This window comes from Crocuta crocuta, unplaced genomic scaffold, assembly GCF_008692635.1.
Source record: "Crocuta crocuta isolate KB4526 unplaced genomic scaffold, BGI_CrCroc_1.0 scaffold14, whole genome shotgun sequence".
Taxonomy (NCBI): domain Eukaryota; kingdom Metazoa; phylum Chordata; class Mammalia; order Carnivora; family Hyaenidae; genus Crocuta; species Crocuta crocuta.
Genome location: NW_027530209.1, coordinates 4,031,192 through 4,055,803, shown reverse-complemented (window position 1 = coordinate 4,055,803; position 24,612 = coordinate 4,031,192). Strand labels below are relative to the sequence as shown.

General features: G+C 36.7%; 1 protein-coding gene across 8 annotated transcripts in view; it reads left to right on the top strand.

Annotated features, from left to right (window-relative positions):
• PPP1R9A (protein phosphatase 1 regulatory subunit 9A) overlaps positions 1-24,612 on the top strand; it is a 321,919-nt gene that overhangs the window by 260,970 nt on the left and 36,337 nt on the right. For 5 of the 8 annotated variants that reach the window (XM_077765379.1, XM_077765377.1, XM_077765376.1 and 2 more), the window contains 5 exons: positions 1,517-1,746; positions 3,251-3,347; positions 3,454-3,625; positions 22,377-22,534; positions 23,046-23,343. In XM_077765379.1, coding sequence (XP_077621505.1) covers positions 1,517-1,746; positions 3,251-3,347; positions 3,454-3,625; positions 22,377-22,534; positions 23,046-23,343 — 955 coding nt within the window. The remainder of the gene's footprint in view (positions 1-1,516; positions 1,747-3,250; positions 3,348-3,453; positions 3,626-22,376; positions 22,535-23,045; positions 23,344-24,612) is intronic. The other 3 variants (XM_077765381.1, XM_077765384.1, XM_077765382.1) reach the window with 1 other exon arrangement.

The following is a 24,612-nucleotide window of genomic DNA, read 5'->3' as shown; positions in this document are numbered from 1 at the left end:
AATACAAAACATTGCATAATAAAAGATGTGGTAAAAATCTAGTCCTATTTTAAATTGCTGTTGTTTCTTAGCACAGAATGGAAGAAGAGATTTTTTTTTTTTTTTTAATTGTTGGTTATAATGAGGGAGAAAGATTTCCCCTGTGGATTGTAAGCGCTTTAACAAAGCTTATATGTTAGACCAAAAACATTTAACTTAGAAAATCCTATAAGTAAGAATTTTGTATTTTGTTCTTTATTATATTGGCATGTAATATTTATAGTAGCTTATTTTACTATGACTCTTTATATCCATGTTGATCATTGAATTCCTAGTTTTGAAATATTTTTTCTTTTTTGACTTTGTAATCTGTTTCATCAATGCATTTAGTTTAAAATATTTGCTGAATGTGGTATGGTTTGGAGATGTCTTAGATTTTGAAAATTGTTAGTTGATAATGACTCTGCATCCTTTTGAACTTGAAAGGAAGCATGTGAAATAGATGAAGCACTAGTTTAAAGGTCAGTTATTGTGAATAGATGACCTTTGACCCTTCACCTAAAGGATCAGCCTTGAATATCTGTAGAAATAAGGGGGTTGGACTAGTATCCTATCTATTCCTAAGAGTCCCTGGAAGCAGAAACACAGGAAGCCGTCTTTCTGTTCCATCGGAGGGATTTAAAATAGTTCAGCAATAATTTGTATTTTTACTTACATTATCTTTTATACTTTCATGCAAATTGTAGCTTATAAGTTTCTGGAAATGCAGAACACTGTCAGCAAAATAATGAGCTACAGACTATGGTCGTGTCAATTGAAGTAAAGGATGTAATCACAGTATTAAAAGGGATAACAAAAAAGTGAAAATAACGAACGTTTATCAGATTAAGGCCAGGAGCAGTTCCAGGCATGCTGTTTTGTTACATCACAGTTCCGTCTTAACAGATAATCTACTGGAGAGAACTTAAAGAACTTAAGTTGGTTGCTCAAGGTTTAAAAGCCAACAGTACTGCCAGAGCTGGGATTCAACTCTAAATGGAATGTCTCCAGAGACACACCCCTCTTAACTATGAGGCCAAACTGTGCTTCTGCCCTTCTCTCCTTCTCGGTGTGCCTCTCCCCCTTTCACTTTTTAGTTAATTTTTTTTTTACATCTAATTATATGAAGAAAAACACTCTAAAAGAAAGTACACTGAAGTTCATTAGGTAGAATCAGTCAACTCTAAAACATTATTTGTTTACTGTTCATAGAATTTCAAACCACATGGTATGATGGAAAGATCCTGGGAGTTGAAATCAAATCCAGGTTTTATTATTTATCAGATGTGTGACCTTGGGCAAAGCATTTCACTTTTGAAGCCTTCCATTTTAGAATCTCTGAAACGCTGCAAATAAGACTTGCTCTTCTCATATCAAGGTTCTAGATGATTAAGTACATGTGACAGTAGAACTTAATTTAAAACATACTATAAAGACATAAAGAATTTTTGCTACAGAATACCCAGGTGATCCTTATCTTGACATTTGCTTTCTCCAGCTGCAAGCAGCAGAAAATGAGAAAGTGAGGTGGGAACTAGAAAAAACCCAACTCCAACAGAATATAGAAGAGAATAAAGAGAGAATGTTGAAGCTGGAGAGCTACTGGATTGAGGCTCAGACGTTATGCCACACAGTGAATGAGCACCTCAAAGAGACTCAAAGCCAGTATCAGGCCTTGGAGAAGAAATACAACAAAGCAAAGAAATTGATCAAGGATTTTCAACAAAAGTAAGTAGCTTCTAATGACTAAAGAAGAGTTGTGTGCAGCTAAAGAAGGCTTATATCTGGTAATTTTGTAACATTTCGTAGAATAGAAAAGATAATCTTGGAGATCCCTTGAAGAAGCATGGTTAGAAAGCATAGTTTTGGAAATTACTTCTATGGTTTTTTCATGTGAGATTATATTTTGTTTATATTACAATTTTTGGGCTGTCTGTTGTCTCCTGATTTCTTTTTGATAGTTAATCATTCCTAGTAACTATTGAAACATGTAAATCTCTGTCCTTCTCGAAACAACTCTGTGACTCGGAAGCAAGAAGCCCAGTTGAAGTCCCGCAGAACCACCATCCGCGCAGAGCAGCAGTTGGGGCCTTGATGAGGCCGCTTCTATCTCTGCTCTTTGAATCAGTAACTGCAGAATTTTCCCACTTCAGATGGTGTCAATATTGACTAGCAAGACCCCCTGCCCTGCCGTTTTCTTTTCCTCAGCTGTCGAGAGAGAATCACAGGGGTCTCAGTGCACTGCAGCAGGAGAGTTCCGGCACCACACTCTGCTTTTGCATTTCAGCAGCGCTTTCCAAACTCACGCTGCTTTGCTTCCCTCTGTTGGATTTTGGTGTAATTTCAGGGAGATTGTTAGTGGATTTCTTTTCATCAGTTTGCTTCCAGCCCAGTTAGAACAACAAAAAGCAGTGCCGGCACTCTGCCCCATGCCAAGCCTTAGAATAAGCTAAGTGTATATGTAAGATTCATAATATCTCTGTCATTTCCTATCACAGAAAGAATGTTTTTAATATTTAAGGGAGATTGCTATAAAATGTTTATTGTTAAAAAGGGGGAAATTACTCTTTGTGATCATAAATTCGGTACATCACTATTTTAACTCTTCTTGCCAAAAAGATCATACCTCATTTTATTTCACAAAACAGCTTTATAATAAACATTGCTAAATGTATTCCAGACTCTCCAAATGGAGATATTTTTTCCCTCTCCCTATATTATCCTCAGGTGTGTGACAGCTTCCTCCTCCACCTCACATTGTTTCTGACCCACCCAGCCCTTTGCCACTGTCATTCACAGAAGGCAAATTATAATTATCTTTTGTAAATTCTTACCATCCACTTCCACCAGTTTACTAAGTATATTTACTTTGTAAATGTGGAATAATAACTACGTGACATGTAATTATCTCCACTAAATTACCCAAGGTGGGTTATTAGTTCAGTAGCTTCTCTCTAAATCTGTCTGGGTGTTCTAGAATCAGGAGTTACAAGTGAAAAATCACAGTAAGCAGATTCAAAGCATTTTTCTTTACTTTGAGATCCATTAAAATGTTTTATTTGCCTTCATTACTAGATACCTTTTTTTTCTAACTGTGATTGAGTTTTGTTTATTTAAATAGCTATCCAGTTATTTATCCCACTGTGCGGCTTATTGCTTCAGATAAGAATGTTCACATGTTTCCTTATTATGGAGTATCTGGTGCAATCAGATCTTTTATTTTCTTCTTAAGAGAACTTGATTTCCTCAAAAGACAAGAAGCAGAAAGAAAGAAAATAGAAGATTTGGAAAAAGCTCATCTTGTGGAAGTTCAGGGTCTGCAAGTACGGGTGAGTTATGTGCTCGAAACTACTAAGGAATAGGATGGTTTTGCTCAGTACTTGGAGAGGAGTGCTGGCTTAGAGTTTTATGGACGGATTTTTTTTTTTTTCTTAGATTAGAGATTTGGAAGCTGAAGTGTTCAGACTCCTGAAGCAAAATGGCACACAAGTTAACAATAACAACAACATCTTTGAGAGAAGAACATCTCTTGGTGAAGTCTCCAAAGGAGACACCATGGAGAACTTGGATGTCAAGCAGACATCTTGTCAAGATGGCCTAAGTCAAGGTTTGTTTCTCCTACCACAGAAATTGTTTTCAATGACTATAAACTTTGGCCTTATATTCTTTTTCTTTCCCAGAGATTTAAAAGTTGAAAAATCTTTCCTGCCATGGAAAAGTTTTGAAAAAAGGTGTCTCAAGATAAGAACCTATCGTTTCTTTCTTGTTTTATCAAAAATCAACGATTTGATGTAAGGAAATAACAAAATTGAAACTTAAGCAAGCCAAGTGTTTTTAAGCCATCATAATTATGATAGACTTCATAAACTACCTTAAAAAGATAAACTACCTTAAAATGTTAGTTCATCCCATCTTGGGCGAAGCTGTACTATTTATGTATTAAGAAGTCAGGCTTACGATTTTTAAGTTTTCAGAATGGAGATCTTTTTCCTAACATCAGAAGGCTGATTACCTACTTCTAGCACTTGGAATTCATTGAGTTAAAAAGTTCTGTATAGTTTCAAGCTTTTACCTTGGTGTCCTGTATATACTTCCCATTCTTTGCTGTCGGAGACCAAATGAGATCAAAACACTGGAAACGTTTTCTCTTATAAATGTTTGTTTTGTTTTATGTACCTACCACACACATCAGTCACTTACTTTCTTGCACAAACACATATCCATACATAGGTTGTGTGTATATGAATGTGAATGAGTGTTTTAATATCTGTGCTATATTTATAAATTAGAAAATGTATAAGAATTTATAAAGATAAATACACAGGAGGATATAAAACCTTCGATTTCATCTTTTAAAGTTTGTACCTAGTGGACATTGGAAGCGAAAATAAAAGAATGTTGTGAATCAGCACTGTCATGATAGGCCAGACAGCTTCCAGGCCGTGATTTGACATGCAGTAAAACTGTCACTAATGAGCTATTTAATTCTTTGATGAGCTTTCTCACATATTAAAATCTCTCCAACGAGACTTTCCTGATACACAAGTGCTTATATCATATCATTAACTTTTAGAACTAAACTCTTAGCCATTAAAAAGGAAAAGTATTGGGGCGCCTGGGTGGCTTAGTCGGTTAAGCGTCCGACTTTCGCTCAGGTCATGATCTCGCGATTCGTGGGTTCGAGCCCCGCGTTGGGCTCTGTGCTGACTGCCAGCTCAGAGCCTGGAGCTTATTTCAGAGTCTGTGTCTCCCTCTCTCTCTGACCCTCCCCTGCTCACACTATCTCTCTCTCTCTCCTAGAAATAAATAAAAATATTAAAAAAAAAAAAAAGGAAAAGTATTGGACATCTTCCTTCAAAAGTGAGATCTAGAGATTTGAGACCATTTACTGCATTTATCTCCTTTTGCCAGGCTTTCCCTTAACAAAATATACTGTGCACGCAATGCGTCTTAGGCCGCTTCAAGAGGAGTATCTGGCACCAGCATTACCACTAACTGAAGAGCTGTGTGTCTTCAGGAAGGTCGTTCAGCATCTCTGGATTGGCTCCACTCTGTATAATATTAAAATAGTAGCACATCTTTTTTCTCCACACTAGTATGTGTTTTGAGGTTATATGACTTAATCTTTGAAGTGAATAGAAGCAAATTTATTAGAGCTTCTATAGGATTATAATTTTCATATCTGGAACTCTAAGATTGATTTCTGAAGACAAATGTGAGAAAAAAATTAGTTTCTTTTTACCTTCTCAAATATTTTAATTTCTCAAAATTAATTGTAGTTTGTAGTAAATACGTATTTCTGCTGTGGCCTGCACAAAGTGTGATCAGTAACCAGTAGTTTTCCAATGTTCAATTCATTTCTGTTTATTTCTTTTCAATTCAGAAATCTGTATCTTGTCAAACATACAATTAATGGTATTTATTAAATTATGTGACCACAGAAGATCAACAAACTATACTATTAACATGCTGATTTGGATCAAAACCTTACATTTCTTCTGAACCCTTTTCCTATTCTACACCCTCCATTTTGCCACATAATTATCAGTTTCCCTAGCAACACTGTCGGTTCACAGTGAGATGCAGAGACTACTAATTCTTACTGAAACCGATCCATGCTTGTGCGGTCGAGGTAGAATCAGTCATTTTAGACATTAGCAGCATACATATCAAGCGGCGCTCTTCCGGTTTTGCTGCGGAGGACAGTCAGCGATAAATCTCCGTGAATTTCAATTGCTTGATCACATAAACTAAAATGGCTTGGTCAGTAGCTAGATAGGAATGCTCTGGAAAGCACTTTTCTAAATTGATCCTTTGCGTCTGTTGCTAGGGAACGCTGAAGACCTAGAGGTTTAGAAAAGGAAGTAAACTGCGGACCTAACACAGGCCGTTTGACATTTCAAGATACCCTCCCCCGCTCCCCCCCGCCACACACACACCTTTCTGCAACAAGATAGGTACAGCAGCTGCCATCAGTTCTGCTGGTTTCTGCCCTTATGTAAAGGGCCCTTTCTCCCCACTTCCTGTGGACAGTCCAGTACTGACTTGCTTTCTGAGCACTGGAGGGTTTTATTGATAGGGTGTGTGGTTTAGCATATTTTTAGGCCTTGAGGCAGCTCAGCGAAGTGAAAGGATTATCAATTAAAGTCCATGAAAAATTATGTTAGAATGAAATAGCGAAAGAAAGAGAAAAGAAGGAGAGAGAGAGAAGGAGGCAGAAAGGGAGGAGGAGGAAAGGAAGAACACATAAGCCGCCATTTCTTCACGGGGACCCATGTTCTTCCAGGAATGGGCTTCCCAAATGAGGAGGGATTAATTATGTTGGATTTTTGTATTCAAATTTCAAAATTATGTTGAAATTTTGTATGTTGAATTTAATATTGAATTATTGTAAGTTTTTAGAGTGATACAATTATTTTCAGACCATGCAGAAATTTACCACAGTTACAGTTCTATTTGAGTACCATTTGTGTGCTTCTCTCTATAAGCCATGCCTATTCAAGCATCTCATTAAAATTTTGATAGCTTTTATATACAAATCCATTACTTAATATGCTCAAATATATTTTTCTTATCATAATACATAAAAGAAATAGAACAGTTTTTTCACCAAGAGCCATGACAAATCCTTATTAAGGATTTTTACTTAATTATTAAGAGTGACTAATTAGCACTTATTATTTATTAAATAAACACATTATTTTTCTTGTGTTCTGAGACATGAAAAGTAATTATTTTGCCCTCCTGCCTTGTTTCATGTTTGTCATTTCCTTTTTTTTTTTTTAAGTTTATTTATTTTAAGGAGGTGAGGGAGGCAGATAGTGGGAGAGAGAGAGAGAGAGGGAGAAGGAGAATCCCAAGCAGGCTCCTCACCATCAATGCAGAGCTGGATCCGGGGCTTGAACTCATGACCTGTGAGATCATGACCTGAGCTGAAGTCAAGAGTCAGATGATCAACCAACTGAGCCACCCAGGCGCCCCTCGTATTTGTCACTTCTTAGTGTCTCAGTGGTGCTGGTCTTTGTAAGAGTTCTCTATCATGTATCCAGGGACCCTAAATGACTAGAAATGTCTGTGACTGTCCAGGTTTTTAAGTAAGCGTTAGTAAGAGCAGAAAACAGCCATGTTAGAGAGATCTTGGTAGAAAAAGGTTGTAGTCTTAGTCTGGTTAGATTCCCTGGAAAACTCACTTTAACAACATGCACTTCCCGCACTCTAGAAATTCCAGGATCCTTAAGATGAAACTGTTTTCATCTTCAAATATTTCAAAGGCTCTTTTGTGGAAGTTTCTGCATATTCCATAGAGACAATGAAAGAAAAACTAGGACTAACTGATAAAAGTTACATATGAAGGCAGATTATGATTAGCCTGCCTTGAGAGGCTGAAAGTAAGTTTGATACCTTTAGAAAAATATTTTGAACAGTGAGAGCCTAGTGGCATACTGACTAGTAAGAGGAAAGATGGCTCCGGGGTAGAAAGAACAGTGTTTATCCCCGCTAACTATGCAACAAGGCATGTAATTTGTAGGATAAAGGACGGGGAAGATGAAGCATTTGGTATAAGACAAATACATACAATATACATTTTAAGAGATGAGAGGGAATCTGAAGAAGAGGGAAAAAATGAATAAAATCAGAATAATGGTTTTTTTTTTCTGATTCATAGACTGTATGTTAAAGAATGAGACCTGATGTTAAAGGTATGCTACAGGGTATCCTTGGAGTCAAAGTAGGCTTTGAATACCTGAAGAATTCATACTTGCTTCTGTAAGCACCATGACCCATTGATACTTTGGAGGCATAGCAGGAACTGGGTCCCTTGTAGGTTTGTAAAGGTAGTTCAAGTATCCCTGTGAGGTTTGGGTATGAGTACCAAATGCTGCTTCTTTCTCATACCCACTTAGCCATTGGGCCACTAGAGAACACTGACTATTATCTTCCCTAAAGAGTAAACATGGAGGATTATATACGGCATTTTATTCTTAGTTCCTTTAGTTACTTACCATTCCTTAGCTCTAGCAAGAACTACACGAGAAGTCTTTTTCTTCACATGGAAGAAAAGGACTGAAGGTGCAATATGGCAGATTTTAGCAAAGTCTACACTTTCAGCATAGATTGTATCTGGAATTAATTACTCATATCTGGGTATCTTAAAAAAAAAAAGAATATTTCTCAGCTACTTTCTAGGTAATTTAAGTATATCCTGGAAAAAGAAGCATAAGGATATGAAAATAATACCATCTCTCTTCCTCTAACTTTCCTTTACACTTTTTCCACAAAATGGTTCGATTGATGCAATAAAGCTTTAGATTTCCTAAAAGCAGATCCCTAAGATGATAGTCTGCACCTGAATTATGGACCCAGGATGCTTGGTGTGAAACCCAGGACTGTGGACATGTCAGTGGAACTCCGAGCCTGCTTAGATATTCAAGCCAGCCAATTCTCTGATTATCAGGCCCCGCCTACATATATTTGCTTATTGTGGAACTGTTGTTAGCTTATTGGTTTGCGTGGAATCTGATTTCTCTGAATTAAATCACTTCTGTGAAATTTACTTTGATTTAAATAAAGTCTTTATCAGGAAGAGCAAGGTAACCAGATGCCGTTAAGAGTATCTACCTATTTACCCATGTATTTTTATCCTTATACCTCATTTATTCATATACTGTCTAGAAGTAACTTGGAGAGACACCTTTATATGACAGGATTGGGTAAATTGATAGTAGCAAGATAAGAGAGAACAATAAGGATGAGGACAGAGTGGAACCAGAAATAATACTGCAAGTACATATACCATGCTTCTAGTATTTCTGAGGCAAGACCTTGTATCTGGCTCTCAGCTTTCTAGTTGCCAGAAGGAAAGGGGAAGACCTTTGTTCATTACATCATTCACATCAGCGTTCATAAGATAAAAAACCAAATCATCTGCTTAAGAGAGGTACAGCTATTGGCACAAATAATGCATGATTTGGAGCAAAAGCAATATTAATATTAAATAACATCCTTACAGTAAATCTACTGACGATGTTATTTGGACATTTTCTCACAGTGACCTTCACCTTTAGATTAATGGCATCACACAAATATATAATGTAGTGTTCAGTAAAAGTTATTTATTTATTTATTTATTTATTTTAATGTTTTATTTATTTCTGAGAGAGGGAGACAGTGGGAGCAGGGGAGGGTCAGAGAGAGAGGGAGACACAGAATCTGAAACAGGCTCCAGGCTCTGAGCTGTCAGCACAGAGCTTGACACAGGGCTCGAACCCATGAACCATGAGATCATGACCTGAGCCGAAGTCAGACGCTTAACCAACTGAGCCACCCAGGCGCCCCAGTGAGAGTAATATAAATTATTAAAGAGAGGATGAATAAGACATGATAGTACTCAGCTGTTAATCTAGTTTGGTGCTCAGGTGCTCTTTCATGTATATCAGACAAACCTAGTAACCATGTTTAAAACTTCTAAAATGTATTACTGATAGAGAATGTGTTAAAAAAAAAAAATCTCACCCTATAACTGTTTTGATTTCTTCTTCTGGTTTTGTCAGCTTTTGCTTTATATGTTTGAGGTGATGTTTGTAGGTACATACACTTTAGAATTGTCTTATCTTCTTGGTAGATTGACCTTTGATCATCAGAGAATGTCTCTATTTTTGGTAATTCATTTCACTATCTACTTTGATATTTAAAGAGCTATATCAGCTGTCTTTTGGTTAGTGTTTAGGGTGTATCATTTTCTTTTACTGTAAACTTGTATGTCTTTTGTAAACAGCATATAGTTGTTTATTTTTTTAATATAATTTCTCAATCTCTTTAAATTTTCCCAATTCTTTATTTTTAAGATGCATTTAGAGAGTTGTTATTTAATTTATATACTTATATGTTGAGTTTAAATCCAAGCTCTTGCTATTACTAATCTAACAAAAACATCTTTGTTATTTTTATCTGCTTTCTTGCTTTCTTTTGGGTCAATCAAGTAGCAATTTTTTTTTTTCTAATTTACTCTTTCCTATATTACTTTTCTTCTTTTTGTGCATACTTACAGGTAGAGTTTAGAATATTTGCAGAAGAACATGTACTGAATATTCATTAATATTTTCCCCATTCAACTGGTTCTTTCTTTTAATCCTCAGACTTTATTGGCATGATTAAAAACATTCTCTTAAATGATGACAGAATTTATAAACATGAAAGAATATTGGTGACTCTACCTTATAACCAGCATTTTAAATTTGAATATTTGATATTTGCCAGCTGTATTGCTAGTCCTTCCTTATTTTATTAAAAGCAAATCATTTATTGGTTCCATGTGAAATCATAACAATTATTTTTTAAGGGAATATGTCCCTATTGCAATTAGATATAAAAAAAAAAATCCTCATAACATCTGAAACTAATATAGCACTGTATGTTAATTATACTAGAATTAAAAAAAAAGTCTTCTGCAGTTGGAGTGTGATCTGCATTACTGAGTAAAGAGTTAATAAAATTATTCAAAAAGTTGGGGTTTGAGGTTTTTTTTAAAAACTTTTCATACACTACAGGTGTTGTAGTTCTTAAATGAGCATTTAATAAATATTGAGTGGCAATAAGTTAGAGGTGATACACGTTGGCAAATGCCTAGGGAATGGTTTTCTGTGTAACTAATGGAATACAGATCTGCATATCTCACAAACAGTTAAGCTGCAGATGGGGTTAATACATTTTTATGAGATTTAAGCTGTGTAACACAGTTTTGTTCTGGAATAGAGTTCCTCTTCTACTCTAAGGTGGGCAGAGTGAACACCCAGTAGCTGGCTAGGATTCTTACCATTAAAAAAAACAAAGAAACAAACAAAAACCCTACTTATTCACACAGATAAATATTGAATCCAGAAATGTATTTTATATACATTTATATATATATGTTATATATATTTGTATATATATGTTATATATACATATATTTATATATGTATATATAACATATATAATATTTTAACCAGCTTGTGTCTATGCAAAGAACCCAAAGTTGGTTTAACATGAAAAAACTCATATAATTCATACATTAACTAGAGGAGAAACATATATAACCATCTTGTTAGATGAAGGCAAACTTTCAATGAAGTTGAACACTTATTCTTGATCAAAAGTTTATTAAACTAGAAATACAAAAGTTTATTAAACTAGAACTTTTTTTTTTAACGCTTATTTATTTTTGAGACAGAGACAGAGCATGAGCAGGGGAGGGCCAGAGAGAGAGGGAGACACAGAATCCGAAGCAGGCACCAGGCTCTGAGCTGTCAGCACAGAGCCAGATGCAGGGCTCGAACCCACGGACTGCGAGATCATGACCTGAGCTGAAGTTGGACGCTGAACCGACTGAGCCACCCAGGTGCCCCAAACTAGAACTTTCTTAACTTGATATGTAAAGCTAACAAAAGTCCCTATCAAACATCAGATTAAGTGGTGAAATGTTAAAGTCAAGATTTTCCTTTAAAATTAAGAATGCCGTTAACATTTCACCACTTACTTTGCTATGACCGCTTGAGTTCAGTGTTGTCCTAGCAAGTGCAAAAAAAGTAAAAGATATAAGGAATGAAAAGAAAGAAGCATAATTATTATTATTCCCTGATAATAAAATTGCATAAAATACTCAAGGTACAGACTATTAGAATTAATAAAAGTTTAGCAGGATGGAAGGCTCCAAGAATCATTTTACATCAATTAATTATAACAAACAGAAAATGTGATTTTTGTACAAGCCATTTAAAATAGCAACAAAAAGCATAAGGTAGCCAATATAAATTTAGCAAAAGAAGCTCAAGAACCACAATAAGACATTCAAGAAGACCTATATAAATTAGAAGTGGCAGGAAGCCTCAGTGTTGTAAACATGCCATAATGCCAAATTAACCTATACATTCCATTCAGTTCTGTTGAGAATTTGAACAGGGCTTTGGTTTTGGTTTTGGTTTGGTTTTGTTTTTTTAGAACTTGGCAAGTTGTTTTTTTAAAATTTTTTTTAAATTTATTCGTTTTTGAGAGAGAGAGCGAGAGCAGAGGAGGGGCAGAGGGAGAGGCAGAGGGAGACACAGAATCTTAAGCAGGCTCCTGGCTCTGAGCTGTCAGCCCAGAGCCTGACGTGAGGCTCCAATTCACGAACCGCAAGATCATAACCTGAGCCGAAGTTGGACGCTTAACTGACTGAGGCACCCAGGCGCCCCAGTGAGTTGTTTCTAAAATGCATATGGAAGAACAATCTGGCCCAGAGTAATCAGGATGTACTTGAGGAAGGACAGTGTGAGGGAGCTTGTTCTCTCCGATGCCAACATTCATTATAAAGTAAAAGTGATTAAGATAGTGGTGTGGTCTCAGTAATTGACAATAGACCAGTGCAATAGAGTAGAGTTCAGAAACAGATTGACCCATTCATGACAATTTGCAACTAATACAGAACTGACGCTACATATTAGTGGGGAAAGGATGGACTAATAAATAGTTCTGGGAATATCAGCCATTCATATGGAAAAAAATACAATTGGATCCAGCCTCCTATCATTCATGAAATAGATTCCAAAGTGGATTAAAGCCTCAAATATGAAAGGCAGTGTTTTAAACATTTTGAAGAAAATGTAGGAGAATGTTTATATGCTTTAAGACACAAAAATTCCAAATCATAAGGAAAGTTTATTAATTTGACCACAGTTGTATGATGAAAACCTGATCACGGAAAGACACTATAGTATCTTTGTAAAGAACATGGAAAGTGATGCCAGAAAATGAGAGAAGATATTTGTAGCCCATTTAACTAAGAAAAAAGATTGTTATCCAGAATATATTGAGAACTCACAACAATCATAAGAAAACACAACTAACATAAAAGAAAAATGGACAAACATGTAAGCAACCAATTCACAAAAAAGGAAAACTAGACTTTGGTAAGCATTCACTCTGATTAAAAAATAAAATGATTTGCAAGTCTAAAATTTCACAGTAATATGTGATAGCACGAAGGAAAACTCCTACAACTATTTTGCTAAAACAATTTGGTATTATCCAGTAAAATGGAAGATATGCAAAGTCAATGGCCCACTAAGTTTACCTCGACACGTATATATGCTTCCAAAAGTTCTTGTAATGTGTACCAAAAGACATGTTCAGAAATGCACAGCAAGGACACCTGGGTGGCTCAGTCAGTGAAATACTTTTGTGAAATAACCAGGAGAAAAAATGGGCTATAACTAGAAATGAGGCATAAAGAGGGCTTCCGAAATACTAATTTTATTTTTTAGGCTTGATGGTAGGAAACATGGGTGTCTTTTTCCTTCTTTTTCTATATGACTTACATATATGGGATAGTTTTTGTACAAATAAAATACTTTAAAGTAGAAATTTTTAAGTAGCATAATTGGAAGACAACAATGGGAAAAACCGTGAAAGATTTTGGGGGGCTTATAAAATTTAAGATTTAATAAGGGAAATAAAGCCAACGCCAAGCAGACATTTACAACAATAATGAGGTTCCTAAGGTCCCTGGACTCCTCCAGGAAATCCTTTTATGCTGAGGCTGTAATCATGTGTTTGTCCTTTTTTGCCTTTCCCTGAACCCTCAATGTTAGTGGCTCTTTTCAGATACCTGTGGATGTGAATCCGGCCTAGACTCCTACCACCACATTTGATTTATTTCCTAACGGAGTCCAAGAGTACATTAAGCATTCACTTCTAGCATTGGAACCCAGAATTTTGAAATAAGGTTAAAGGCGTGATTAAAGCCAGAATTCATTAAATGGAAAGTCATTAAAAGGAAAGTGAATGCTTGCACTACATTATCAGGAGTGTCTTATACAAGAGCATTAGATACAGAGCAATGAGGTAATTATTCCATGCTGTCACATTGTTTAGCTCTAAATTGGAGCAGGAGAGAATTCTGGAGCGGATTCAAGCTTGTTTTTATCATGCATAGAGATATAATTTCTTGCTAAACTTTCATCATTTTCATTATTCCTGAACAAATCGTTTTCAGCAACTTTTAATCCCCAATAAATAATTTTGACCATGAAATATTATTGAATTGCACTAATTAAAGAGTGAACATTCCCGGCAAATCACTATGGAAAATTTTAATGAACAAGCCAAATGAATGAGAAATCAATACTTATTGATTGTTTTCTGGCATATCATTAGAGCCAAAATCTGTTCTCTTAATCAAAAAGCAAAGCACCTAAATTGCCTGTCTAGTTTTTTGCAAGTTTTGCATCTGTCTTTGTGTAAGTCATTAAGACTTTTGTTGCCAAATCAACGAGGCATTCAGAAGGAGGTATTCAGTTGCAAAATGACAACTCTCCTTGGTTCCTATTTCTCACTGCCTCTCTATAAGTTCACAGAAGTCACCAGACCCTTAAGTCTACTGAGGTATGCATTTGTACTAGAAGATATCTGAAGTTGTTCTGCTAGAAAACAAGTTACTTTATCAGAAAGAGCTTAAGCTTAGTAGTTTTCTATCCATTTAGGAAAAACAGGGTGCTTTATATTTTATTTTGACTTTTAAATTTTGTTTGCTTAGAATCAAACTTGAGGGTAGATTATGATCTTCTGGAAGTAAAGACCTTTTTTGTTTGTTTGTTTGTTTTGAGAGTCAGAGAGTTAGCAGGGGAAGGGGGACACACACACACACACACACACACACACACACACACACAGAGGATCCGAAGCAGGCTCCAGGCCCTAAGCTGTTAACACACAGCCCAGTGTGGGTCTCGAACTCGTGAGCCATAGATCATGACCTGAGCCAAAGTCGAGCGCTTTACCAACTGAGCCACCCAGGCGCCCCATGACAGTTTTAACTCAAATGTGAGATATAGCACCTTCTCAAGGAAAACTTTGCAAGATAGCTGTATCCCAAAGTGTTTCTTACATTTTATAGGCAATGCTCTGGTACACTGTGAAATTCTAATTACATAGACTGGGAGATACTGTACAGTTGTGCTGAGGCAGAATTGACTGTGAAAGAACAGGCTGGGAAATCCGGAGGGGAGGATACAAAAGAAGATGCTGTACGAGTGGTTTGTGTATGCAGTGCATGCTGGTGGGCTCCTGTAAATGGCTCAGGGCAGCCCACAGATTTCCCTGACACTGTCTCCTAGCCAAGAGGGAGACATGCTCAATCATGGTGTCACAGCATCTTTAAAATTAAAACAGAACAATGAACAGCTATTTCTGGAATTAGGACCAGAAGATTATCTTGCGTGTATGGTTCTGAACAATGTCCAACCGTATTGTTTCAGTAGTTACAAAATCCTTAGGGTCTTTTATGTTAATGTAGGACACTAATAACAAGTTAGGACTGAATTCCAGTGGACATGAAATACTGTTTTATCTCAGTACTGTACACTAATTATGTCTGAGAACCTACAGGAAATGTCACATATGAGGAAGCTTAAGCAGCATTAGAACATAGGTACGTGGAAAACTCTATTGCCTGTGAGTTGTGTGATGACAGTAAGGGCCTTATGACCATCCAAAAAGTCATTTGGGTATTTATTTTGGTTTTAAAATAATGTTTGATTTACTCAAGCGACATTATCAAAAATCTAGTTCTTTAAGTTTTTAAATTTGGTGTGCAAATCACTGCTTGGGGATCTTTGAATAATATTTAGTCCTGTTTACCAACTTACCTAATTAAACACCTATAAACATTGTAAATTGCATTTATAAATTTGTTATGTTTGATTTCCTTTTTAACAACTATTCTTAGTGACTGACAGTCTTTGTAAGTACTTAAATTCTCATGCATCTATTATGTTATGCTTACAAGTAGTGTAACCTTTGAGTTTTCTTAAACCTTCTAATGCTGTATGTAATTAAGTCTTCCCATAGTTGAAAGACTCTTTCCCATTAAGGAAGCCAACAACTGTCATTTCAAGTAATTGAGGTTATTTTCTATCAAAGGCATGAGATCTGAATTCTTATAATAATCAAGGAAACTATTATATCACGATATATAATTGGGGGAGGGGATGCCTATGTAGCATGCTTGGGGTTACTAAGTATATCCAGAGATTTTTGACTGAGAAAACTGATTAGAGTTTTGCAGGCAAGCTTGTGAGAACACAGAAGTTTGTTTGCTGTTGCCATGTCAAAGATGCTATAATTTCAAGAAGAAGACATTTACGTGTCCCACCTTCTAGGTCCACTTTATATACATGGCCCCATGGTTCTACTCCCAGAAATCTGCATTCCCCAACCAGTTTTCCCATTTGATTAAATTTTACTATTCCTCGAATTTTAGGACTTTCTATCAGATTCTAAACGTGTTTGACAGTGAAGGAATCCTAAGATATTTAATGCCTTTCCCTGTTATCTGAATATAAATTCTGGATCCTTTCATATTCTCAGAGTCAATGACTCTTACAAGAGTTGCAGATGATATTTGATGGGATTTAGAATATCTCACATAGTTGTTGGTGGTGTTTTTTGGTTTGGTTTGGTTTTTCTGAATTATAGCCACTATCTCTATGGGCGGTCTAGTGGCATTACTAAAGAGTCAGAGGCAACAGAATTTGGACTTCTCTGCCCTCTTGATAACAGGGAGGCAAGTTAACTATAAGCTAAAGAAGGTAAATTGGGTATCAGACTGTACTGGAGAAGCATTACTCTAAAACAGATAATCCAATTATGTTCCAAAGGTCATACAGATGACCTGTATTAAAAAAAGTAATTCTTTAATATTTTTTGAACATCAGCAAATGACATGTACAGTTTGTACAACAGTAAACTTAGATCTACTTAATAGATTAAGAAACAGCAATAATCTTCTACTACTTGTTCTGAAACTGGAAGAAATCAGCTTCCTAAAATTTCATAAGTAGTACTTGGGGTATAAAGTTTGTCAGCTTTTAGGCAGCTATAAGGAAAGCAAATAAATTAATAGAGTCCAGGGTGAGAGTTGGCCATGGGTGAGTTCTTAAGTAAAGTGCTGTCATAAGAGATGAAGTCGGCCTTGTAACTTGGTCTCTAATTACCATATCCAATACAATACATCTTCCCTGTGCAATGCTAAAACAAAGTAGCAACTGGCCACTAAGCCGCAGGGCCCTGGTCAGGCTAAAGCATCTGGTGGCTAGTAAAGTAGCAAGGCAGGCAAACAGTCTCCAGATGTCAGGAAAGACTAGCCTTCGGACAAAGTTTCCTGGGCTAATAACAACATCTGGGAATACTGAGTCCTAAAAGAAAAAAATCTGAGCTCTCAGATTAGAATGGAATGAAGATGGGGCACTTGAGTGGCTCAGTCGGTTAAGTGTCCAACTCTTGAATTTGTCTCGGGTCATGATCTCACCATTCAGGAGTTTGAGCGCCGTATCGGGCTCTGTGTTGACAACAGAGAGCCTGCTTGGGATTCTCTCTTCTTCCCTCTCTCTGCCCCTACCATACTTGCGTTTCTTGCCCTCTCTCAAAATGAACAAATAAACTTAAAAACATTAGAATGGAATTAAGATGTCTCTAAAAACTGAATGTTTTTTTTACTAATTTTAAATATATAAGCAATATATAAATGCAAAAAATACATATGATACAAAACATTTTAACATTTACAAATAAAACTAAATTACCTATTGACCAAGCTCTCCAAATCTAACAACTTCTTTGGAAGTGACCACCATTATCAGTATGAAGTGTGTGTGTGTGTGTGTGTGTGTGTGTGTGTGTGTGTGTGTGTGTTAATGTTTATTTATTTAAGGGAGGGGAAGGGGCAGAAAGAGAGGGAGAGACAGAATCCAAAGCAAGGTCTGAGCTGTCAACACAGAACCCTATGTGAGACTCAAACTCACGAACTGTGAGATCATGACCTGAGCCGAAGTCAGACGCTCAACCTACTGAGCCACCCAGGCGCCCCACTATGAAGTGAGTTTTAACAGTTCTTCTCCTGTTAAACCATATGTATATATTTACCATTGGCAAGTAATTTTATGTCGCTCTGTTTAAAGTACTTACCAGGAACGTACATATCGTTCTACAACTTGCTTTAGTCATGTAAAAATATCTTGCTAGCCTTTCCATGCCAGTAAAATACATTTATTGAGTGCTTATATAGCAGTCACTCTTCCAAGCGCTGGCATATCTATTAATGCATTTAGTCCTCATAACAACGCAATTATTATTGTTATGTTCTTATCATGTCCGTTTTGCACTTTGGGATTCTGAGGGACAGAGAGGTTAGGGAAAATGCCCAATTCGGTGCCAGAGAGCCACAGTTCTGGATTCTGTTCAAAGAAGACTAACTCTAGATCACTCTCATGGTAACTGTTTCACAGCACCTGCAACACATAAACCTACCTCTGAATGCAGTATGGATCAACCCAAAACCCCGGAGGCCCGTCTTTTACAACCTTGCAGTGACTGGGAGTGATATGCAGAGACTGTTCAAGTTTTAAAATGCCACCAAATGTTTTGTGATGCTCAGCATTGTAGCTGACAATAGCGTACATGTGATAGTAGAAGGTAGCACTGTTTTTGAGGAGAAGAATGCACGTAAGAGTGCAGAGCAGACCCCATCATCAGGCTGCTCCATTCCCCTCCTTCGCTTGCCATCTATATCTGATCTGTGGGCAGCATTCCATTTACGTCAAAAATAACGTCAATCGAGTGAAAAAACTGAATGACTCATAGCATTACTGTAGGGAACCGGTCGCTGTGTAATATGATATATAACATTCTAATTTCACAGACCATTTTTCATAACAGCTGCTAAAATCATAATCAAATCCATTAAATCCTTTTAAAGGATCCAATTTGAAGCAATATTGAAACTTGTCTTAAAATGCAGGTACATTGAGGTGGAGTCCCACCCACACAAAACCACTCTCTCGTTAACTACTTCATATCTTTTCTGTATTTGTCTGTATTTATTAATCCACTTGAGTCTGCTCTTCTTTTGTATTTCTAGCTGCAATTTGAGTCAGATAGGCGCTTTTTTTTTTTTTTTAAGAGACTGGAGGGTCTGAAAAAAAGAATAGAAAAAGAGAGAAGATTCTTATGGACAATAGACAGAATAGAATAGAGACAAGAGGTAGAGGAAGGACCCAGCGTCTTGGGATTATAAAAGCAGTGTTATGTTACTGATTAAGGTCTCTGTAGAGAGTGAAAAACAGTGAGAGAATACAGCCACCTAAGCCCTTGCATTCAGGAGCATGTAACTTAGAAATGTTGAGCCAGTTGGATTTCTTTGGCCACACTGCTGTCCACGAAACTGACGGCTAATTTTTTGATGTAAGAATTTTGTTACTTGGGTATACATAAAGCCAAATAAAATCCCTCAGGTTTTTCTTTTCTTTCCTCAATATTATGTGCTTCTGGAAATTTGCAGAGTTAGCCCTTGACATGTATTTTTGTTTGGAACATAAAGTAAGACTAAAACAAAGATTCAATGAAGGCAAAAGATTACGTGTGAAGTTTACTTTCAGACTGGAGAGTGACCTTCCAGAAGGAGGAGAGGCTTCTGAGGACAGATTAACTGTGTGATGTAGTTACTAAACAAGTTAATAGTTTTTGAGCCCTGGGTTTCTGAATTCTGGGAAAAAAGGTTGGGCCACAATCCATAAGTTTCTTTTGAGTTGTAGTATTCTGGTTCTTATATGACATGGTAGCCAAAGATAGCTTCTAGTTACCCAGCCACATAAGTCCTGTACTCATTTTCCTTCTATTCTTCACACCTCCTCTATTACTCTTAAGGGGGATGTTACTCGTGGCGTCTTTAGGAAAGCTTTCCTTCCAGCTTTCTGCCGGCATAAAAGCCAGTGAAGTGAAAGTTCTCCACTCCATTCCATTTTTTTCTGGTTCTTTACTTCAAATAATTTGTGCTCAGCATGGAATATAAATTGCTGATTTATAATTCATGAATCACTGCTATAATGTGACCTCAAGAACTTTGTTTTCATGTCCTCAAAAATTAATTGGAGGCAGGTGTTTGTTGGCCACTTGGACAATGGATGTAAGGCACCGTTTTTCCAGCTAACTTCATCTTTAATAGATGTAATTCCATATGTGTGCTCCAGTAGTTTGCACCTAGTCAGTGCGAGCTGATATTAGAGCAGATAGTCCAGTTTGCTATTTGGGGGTTGTCTGATACCAGTACTAGGCAAATTGCTGAATAGGAATGGAGCCCCCAAGCCCCAGAATAAATTCACTACACTCTAAACCCTGCTAATAAGTATTCTCACATTCCCTTACTTACTTTGTTCGGTACCTCCTGATGGGCCAGCTGTTGCAATCCTGGATGGTGGGTGCTATGTTGGGTGCTCCCAGGCCAGGATTCTATTGCAGAGGGAGCCATTTTACAAAAGTAGAATGAGCTTCCTCCTTGGGTCTTGTCATCAAGTAACGAAAGCTACTATTAAGCCAACCAAATAAGAAATCATCTGAGAAATAGTTTTTTCTTTTTATGCTTTTTTAACACATATATGGAAGATTAATAATAATATTTCATATGTAGCCAATTGGAGACATGAATGTCCTAGATTAGTCACATTTTATGTGGTTTTATAACCCGAAAACACTGAACATTAACTAGTAACTTGTTCAACACTAACTGAATTTGGAGGGCACAGACTAGTAACCTGGGAGTCAAAAACTAGAAAAATCTTGGCAGCTCATCGACTAGCAACGCAGAAGAGAGCAAGTTACTCAAGGTCTCTGAACTACAGGAGAAGGTAAAACAAACACCCTTGGCTGCTCTGTCACATAGTGCTATTGTGAGGAACACATGAGCTGGTGTGTGTGACTGTGATTTGTGTCAGAGAAGGTACAGTCCAAATACGAGATAGATAAGCTGTGAAACATGCTTGTATGTCAGTATATCTAATCACATTATTGCTTTCATCTGGGTGGTGTTTCCACATTTTATATGTAAACAAGAGCTTGTAAAGTTGATTATCTCCCAATTATCACAACTAATGAACTCTTAATCAGCAGCTGCAAGTTTAGATTCTATTGAAAGGAAGAAATTAAAGTGATCAAGGAGATTATTTTTTCTTCACTGACATGTAAACAATAAAGAGACTACTAATTAGAAAATATTTAGCTGTCCTTTATATATACCTGAATAATCTGACTTTTCTGAATATTCACTTTTCTTTCAAATACAGGAAATGAAAATTCAGAACCTTCTATAAATATTGCCATTCAGGGGATGTATCTTCTAGGAAAAGTAGGTTTAATATTATTTGTTAGAACCATACGTCAGATGCTAGATTCCGTATGTAAGAGAGGTGTAACCTGAGATGCTTCCTTGTTTTGGTCTTATAATATATTTAGAGCACACCTTCATGTTAGTACTATGAAAAGGAATTGCCTCATGTAATGCTACTGTAAGAAACTGTGTTATTCCATTAATACCAGTACAGATTTTCTGCAACTCAGTTATTTGCTTTATTGTTAATAATTTAAATACAGAAGCATTTAATTATTAATTCTGTGAACATAATCACTTCATTTAATGACTGCCACTCTAAAAAGATAAAATNGGCTGATAGGGGTGGGGGAGAGGGAAGGGGGGTGATGGGCATGGAGGAGGGCACTTGTTGGGATGAGCACTGGGTGTTATATGGAAACCACCGTGACAATAAACTATTTAAGGAAAGAAAAAGAAAAAGATAAAATAGGACTGATAATCAAACTACATTATTTCTAAGGAGCAGTAACATTCAACCAGAGAAGAGTTTTTCCTCATCCATGCCTACATAGAGTAATGGATGGGTGACATTTCCTCCTCCCCGTTAGAATGGTGACTTTGAGGGACACCTGGGTGGCTCAGTTGGTTGAGTGTCCTACTTTGTCTCAGGTCATGATCTCATGGTCTGTGGGTTCTAGACCCGCATAGGGCTCTGTGATGACAGCCTGTTTCAGATTCTGTCTCTCTCTCTCTCTCTCTCTCTGCCCCTTCCCTGCTCATGCTCTGTTTCTCTCTCTTTCAAAAATAAATAAACGTTAAAAAAGAAAATTAAAAAAAAGAAAAGAATGGTGCCTGAATTGGACTCCAGGCAGCAAGATTAGAGGTAGTGAGAGTTGGGAAGAGAAAAACTCTTCTCTGGTTGAACTAACCTGGAATGTTATGCTCCTTAGAAAGGATGTTAGATTTTTTTTGGTTGCCTTGGTCATCTTTGGTGTTGGTTTCTTCCATTATGCTTTGTACATCTCTCCAAAATCTCCCTGATTTATTTCTTACCTGTGGTTTATCAGGCCGGCAGCGTTGTCACCTATTTTTTTTGCCTGATACTACTGATTACCTTGAGATTTTGTTATCACCGTCTCTGGTCTCTTTTTGTCAGTCCTCTCCAAAAGTTCTTCTCACTGATTATTTTGCAATATTCTTTTCTTAGACTTGAATGAGGCAGTCCCCGAGACAGAGCGCCTGGATTCAAAAGCACTGAAAACCCGAGCCCAGCTCTCTGTGAAGAACAGACGCCAGAGGCCCTCTAGGACAAGACTCTATGATAGTGTCAGTTCAACAGATGGGGAAGACAGTCTGGAACGAAAGGTGAGCACCTTTGACCAATTTCTGCCTTGCAGTCCTGAGCTGTATACTTGTTCCTACAGTGTATTGAAGGTAATGATTTTTTCTGCAACCAGATTCTATGCCCTAGATGGAAACAGCTGGAATAGTTCACTGCTTTGCCTCCCAAATCCCTACTCAACTTGTTACATTGTTGTAATTCAAACTCTGTCTGTACTCATCCAATGAACTAACCCCAGGGCATTATCCATATTGTCATATTTTGTGAAGGTGCTTTTATATTCAGCTGTTGGTTTTACCTAGTGGGAAATAATGAATGTACAAGTAATGATCTCTGTATGTCTTAGGTGTCTGTGTTAGCCACAATGGTAATGTGGTGAATTGTTGTAAACTATGCAGTCTCGTCTGTAAACCAACAAACAAACAGTGGTTTTCAAGGGATATACTAAAACAGTTTGGTCTGATTTCAAAGTAAGTATTCCCTGGAGCTGATGCTCAGCGGCATAACGTCCTTTATAATCTCTTATACCAACAGCCTTCAAACAGTTTCTATAACCACATGCACATTACCAAATCACTTCTGCCCAAGGGTTTGAGAACTTCTCCAGAATCAGATTCTGGTGCTCCATCCCTCACCCCAGCGGCTGGCAGTGTGCCCTTCTCATCTGACTACATAACTGAATTTCAAGGAAGACCGCTGCACCCAGGAGGGGAGCCTCCCTCCTCGACATGGGCACACGCTTCCTTCTCCTCTCCTTCAAAATCTGACCATGAGACGGAAGAATCTCCCTGCCAGCATCAAGTCACCACCAAGAAAATATCACAAGAAAAAGGTACTATTGGGTTTTTGTTGTTGTTTTTGCTTTTGTTTTCTCTGACACCTTGACTTGTGCGATGTAAAAATGGCTTTTTTTTTTTTTCCCTCATAGCCATAAATAAGTCCTTTGTCTTCTTACACTAATAATTAGTATTGCTGTTGTGGGATAAGAACACATGGCTCTCCTATTTATTTATTTATTTTTTTCTGCCCAGTTAGTATTTTTATTTCTTCAGCTCTCCACAAGTTTACTGTTGAAGGAAATTCTTCAGGAGGCCTACTAGAGATTTTGTAGAATAACAGCCTGGAGTTTCAGTAAACATTAACATACACTAAAAAAATATATGTGTATATAATACATATGTAAAATATATATGTAAACAATATATATAAAAACATATACATACACATATACATATGTACATATATATATATGAAGGTGAAAGCAATATAGATGTTAAGCCATTAATTGGTTTTTACTCAGAAGAACTATTCACAGTAATGATTTATATTGCAAAAATTGTGACAGGAAAGCCATCATGGAGAGAGATTAATCAATTAAATTTTAAAATAGGCTCCTGGAATTAACACCAAAATTTCCTAGTCATGTCAATAGACTTTTGTCGTTTTAATTTATAGAAGTAATGAATTCTTGTTAAACAAGTTAAATGAGGCAGAGATGTGTAAAGAATAGGTTCATTCTTTTCATGCCATGTCTGATGTGTCTCTTTACAGTAGCCAAGTAAATTTGGTTATATTATCTTTCACATCAGATATACACATAAGTATATATTATGTATACGTGTGTGTGTGTGTGTGTGTGTGTGTGTGTGTGTGTGTGTGTAGATACAAAAACAAAAGTACTTTTTGGTATGTTTGTGTTTTGTATGCTTTTGTTTACAAAAATGAATCGTACAAGTCTCATAACTCTGCAGTTTTGTTTTACGCGTAATAGTATTTTTGAGATATCCGTCTAGTGCAACATACACAAATTTACACGACAAGATAATTTTCTGTAGTGAACCTATAATATAACTGAGGCAACCATTCTAATATTGATTGACATTTAAGCTGTATTTCAGAAGGTTTCTTTTTGTATATTTACTTCTTTGCTTACCACTGTAAAAAAAAGTTATAACAAGCATCCATATATTCTTGTATACTGATACTTTTATTTCTGTAGAGCACATTTTCAAAAGTCGAATTGGTAGTTAGAGTACATTGTACTCAGAGAAAAATTTATAGCTTTAAATTCCTTTATTATTAGAAATAAAAACTGAAGGGG